This window comes from Eulemur rufifrons, chromosome 30, assembly GCF_041146395.1.
Source record: "Eulemur rufifrons isolate Redbay chromosome 30, OSU_ERuf_1, whole genome shotgun sequence".
In the NCBI taxonomy this organism is placed as follows: domain Eukaryota; kingdom Metazoa; phylum Chordata; class Mammalia; order Primates; family Lemuridae; genus Eulemur; species Eulemur rufifrons.
In genome coordinates this window covers 20,777,892-20,781,481 of record NC_091012.1, presented here as the reverse complement: position 1 = coordinate 20,781,481, position 3,590 = coordinate 20,777,892, and the positions used below count along the sequence as shown (strand labels likewise).

The 3,590-nt window shown below is 67.5% G+C and overlaps 1 protein-coding gene across 3 annotated transcripts; it reads right to left on the bottom strand.

The window, feature by feature from the left end:
- Window positions 1–259: 259 nt before the first annotated feature.
- On the bottom strand, window positions 260–3,273 carry PNCK (pregnancy up-regulated nonubiquitous CaM kinase). 3 transcript variants are annotated; one of them, XM_069463515.1, is made up of 11 exons: window positions 3,117–3,273; window positions 2,593–2,662; window positions 2,302–2,433; window positions 1,823–1,897; window positions 1,608–1,746; window positions 1,319–1,442; window positions 1,042–1,117; window positions 835–947; window positions 678–756; window positions 508–595; window positions 260–408 (listed from the first exon to the last, which is right to left on the bottom strand). In XM_069463515.1, the coding sequence occupies exons 1-11, from the start codon at window positions 3,268–3,270 to the stop codon at window positions 268–270; spliced, it is 1,191 nt and encodes a 396-aa protein (XP_069319616.1). In that variant the 5' UTR covers window positions 3,271–3,273; the 3' UTR covers window positions 260–267. The 3 variants fall into 3 exon arrangements, with proteins under 3 accessions (XP_069319616.1, XP_069319618.1, XP_069319617.1); XM_069463517.1 differs by having other exon boundaries at window positions 3,140–3,273; XM_069463516.1 differs by lacking the exon at window positions 3,117–3,273 and adding an exon at window positions 2,796–2,861.
- Window positions 3,274–3,590: the final 317 nt, after the last annotated feature.

The window sequence follows — 3,590 nt, the reverse complement described above, 5'->3', positions numbered from 1 at the left end:
GTGCCCCCTGCCCTGGTCCTGCCTTGGATCTCACAGAGGCTGTCCAGAGCAGGGCCTTGCTCGCCCCCCGCCCCCCGCCCCCTTGCCCGATGCAGGGCGCCCATTGGCCCTCCTGGGGCCGCCCCTCTGTCTGTGCCCTCTGTCCCCAGCCCTCTGGTCTGTGGGCCTCCCCTCCCGCTTAGACCTTGGCCACACGGAGCACCACCAGCAGCTAAGCTCCAAGGAGCCAGCTCCCAGGGGACAGGGCCCATCCCACACACCTGGGCGTCACCACTTGGGAGTCTGGCCAGCCCGGAGGCCTCCTGGGTGGCTGTGTCGGGCCATACCCTGTTCAGAAGCCTCCTCACCCTCTGGGCTCTGCCCCAGCTTACGGATGTGGTGCAGGAACGAGGTGGCATTGAATGCTCGCTGTGGGAAGAGAGGGAGGTCAGGCCACGCCCAGCCCCAGCCCCAAGGCTGCGAGGACCGCGGCAGCCACCGGCCAGCCAAGGGCCTCTCCATGCTGACCTTCCAGTGGGTCCGGGCAAAATTCTTCTGGATCTGCTCACTGACCGAGCCTAGGATGTTCCTGTCCAAGGCTGCGTCCCCAGAGATCCTGGGGGAAGGCTGGGGTAAGAGGGGTGGTCTGAGGGGTGGTCCCTCTGGCCCTGGGACACCTCGGCAGAGGTCTCACTCACCAAAGGTGCTGTAAGGCCTGTTGGCAGGTGAACCTCTTCTGGGGATCTCTTTCCAGAAGGTGCCGGATGAAGTCTTTGGCTGGAGCAGGGAGGCCGGCTCAGCGGGCTCCACCCCACGCCCCTCGCCACCCCGGGCACGGGCTGGCCCCAGGCTCACCTGATTCTGAGATGTCATCCCAGAAAGGGGAGTCAAACTCATAGCTGGCCCTCAGTATCTGGTTGAAGAGTTCAGGGTCGCTCTCGTCATAGAAGGGGGGATACCCACACAGCCTGGCACCCATAGATGAATCACCCAGCTGTCGCACCCTCCCCAACCCAGCAGGGGCAGGCAGGCAGGAGATGAGCCTTCCCAGCGGTCACTCACAGGATGTAGGAGATGACACCCAGGGCCCACACATCTACGGCCTTCCCGTAGGGTTTCTGCTCCAAAAGCTCTGGGGCTGGGGGCCAGAGACAGACACACACACACACACACACACACACACACATGCATGCCATGCTGGTCAGCACTGGCTCAGCCGATTCAAGCCCAGGAATGGCCCACCCAGAGGCAATAGGTACCACAACCTTTGCAGTCCCCCAGGGCTCCCCCAACGCCTTCCCACCCACCAGCGAGCCTCAGGGTGCCCTCCGTCACTTACCCACATATCCTGGGGTCCCACAGGCAGTGCCTAGCATGTTGCCAGCTTGGATTTTGGAGAGTCCAAAGTCAGAGACCATGATCTTGGAGTCCTCAAAGGGGGTGGCATAGAGGAGGTTTTCCGGCTGCGACACATGGGTACCAGGGAAAGGGCCAGGTCAGTCCTAGGATGGCCCGGTGCGGGGACAGAGTAGGGGCTTCGCACCCCCGAGTTCCGGAAACCCTTGGTGGAGAGGGGTACTGGGAAAGGCCCCAGCCGTGAGTCCGGGGACACGGGCAGGGCCAGGCACCTTGAGGTCCCGGTGCACGATGCCCAGGCTGTGCAGGTAGGAGACGGCGCCGAGGACCTGACCCACCAGGTGGCTGGCGTCCTTCTCCGTGTAGGAGCCGCGCTCCATGATGCGGTCAAACAGCTCACCACCTGTCACCCTGGGGGGAGCCAGGGGTTCAGCTGACCCAGCTTCAGCCCCACCCCAGCCCCCACGCCCGCCCCAGCCCTCCTCACAGCTCCATGGCCAGGTACAGGTGGGAAGGGCTCTCGTGGACGTCCTCCAGAGCCACAATGTTGGGGTGACTGACCCTGCAACAGCAAGAAAGAGCCCCTTATGGGCTGCCACGGGCCCCCTCCAGGACCGGAGCAGAGGGCAGGAGTGCTTCACCCTGGGCCCCAGGACAGCCCCTGTCCCTCTCCTCCTCCTCCTAGCCCCGCTCCCCAGGCCCTACCAGAGGCCACCCTTGCGCAGTCCGGGACAGCAGACGGACCCCCAGCCCCGAGCCCAGGCCTTCCTTGGGACACACACTTCTAAAGCCCATTTGAAAAGCGCAGAGCAGTATCAACCGTCCAGTTTTGCTGATGGGGACACGCAGGCCCAGAGAGGGAAAGAGAACTGCCCCAGGGCCCCCAGCAGGTTGTTGGCCAGGCCTGGACCAGAGCGGAGGGCACAGCTCAAAGACCAAGGGGCTCCTCTCATCCCCACTGCGCACCTGCGGAGCACAGCGATCTCGTTCTCCACCAGGGCCTCCTTGCCCCGCAGGGCCTTCTTGGGGATGCACTTGAGGGCGACAAGGTGTGCGGAGCCCCGCTCCTGGGCCAGCACCACCTCGGAGAAGGCGCCCCTGCCGCAGAGCCAGAAGGTGGGAGGCAGGAAGGGAGGGGGGAGAGGGAGAGCAGCAGGAGGGGGAAGGGCCCTCCCTGGTCCCATGCAGCCACCGCCCCCACACGCCATCTCACACACCCACCACCAAACACACACACACACACACACACACACTCACGAGCCCAGCTTCTCCCGGATCTCGTAGACGCTGCTGATGTCCTCCGTGTGTTTCTTGAGCAGCAGCATGTCTGGAGGGGCACAGGAGAGGTGGAGGGAGGCCCCCCGGGTGAGGGGCAGCCCCTCCCCCACCTTCATCCCTCTGCCCGTCAAGGAAGCCCCCGCGCCCCCAGTCGCCCCCTCCCCCACCGCCCAGGTCCACACTCCCAGATGGACGCCTCCCACGGAGGCCACCACACACACGCCTCCCCATCCCAGGTACACGGCTGCCATCCGGCGCTGCCCCCACCCTGACACCCCAACAGCGACCAGCGCCTGGACACCCCTTCTCTGCCTCCACACATCCGAGCCAGCTCGATCGGCCGCTTTCCAGAAGGCTCCGTGCACCCCCGCCCCAGTCTCTCGGGGCCCACCCCCATCCACAGCGCCCAGACCCCTCCCCACCCCACCCCCGCCTAGACCGCCACCCATGGCACAGCGCCCACAGGCGAGCGCCACCCAAGCCAGCAGCCCGCCGAGATGCACCTGCGACCCCCGCGCACAGCCACCTGCCAAGACCGCGGCCACCCGCGCGCAGCCCGGCCCTCGGCGACTCGGACCAGGGGGCACTCGGCAGCCTGGCCGCCGCGTCCCGAGCGCCGTGGGCCGAGCGCGTGCGGGCGGGGGCGGCGCGCGGCATGACAGGTGTGCGCGGGGGCGCGCGGGGGCGGCGGCGGCCGTGGCCGGGAGCCTGGAGCTCCCCGCGTGAGCGCCCTAAGGCGGCAGGTGCGGACCTGGAGAGGAGCCGCAGCGTCGTGTCGCGCAGTGGCAGCCGCGCCAAGCGCCTCGCCGCGCCCCGCGGGCCCCGCCCCCTCCGCGCGCGTCCCTGCCGCCCGCTGGCAGCCGGGCACGCGGTGGAGGAGCGCGACCGCGGCTGCAGGACGCCTTGTAAGGCAGCGCCCGGTTCCTGCGCTCCTCGGTCGCTCGGTCGCTCGGTCGTTCGGCCCAGTCGGGCGGCGG

Excerpts from the sequence above, each read along its gene's own strand:
- PNCK (XM_069463515.1), bottom strand. The coding sequence starts at position 3,270 with ATGCCGCGCGCCGCCCCCGCCCGCACGCGCTCGGCCCACGGCGCTCGG. Across the intron at positions 2,434-2,592 it reads ATCCGGGAGAAGCTGGGCTC|GGGCGCCTTCTCCGAGGTGG; the intron begins GTGAGTGTGTGT and ends GCTCTGCGGCAG. Across the intron at positions 1,747-1,822 it reads CTGTACCTGGCCATGGAGCT|GGTGACAGGTGGTGAGCTGT; the intron begins GTGAGGAGGGCT and ends GGCTCCCCCCAG.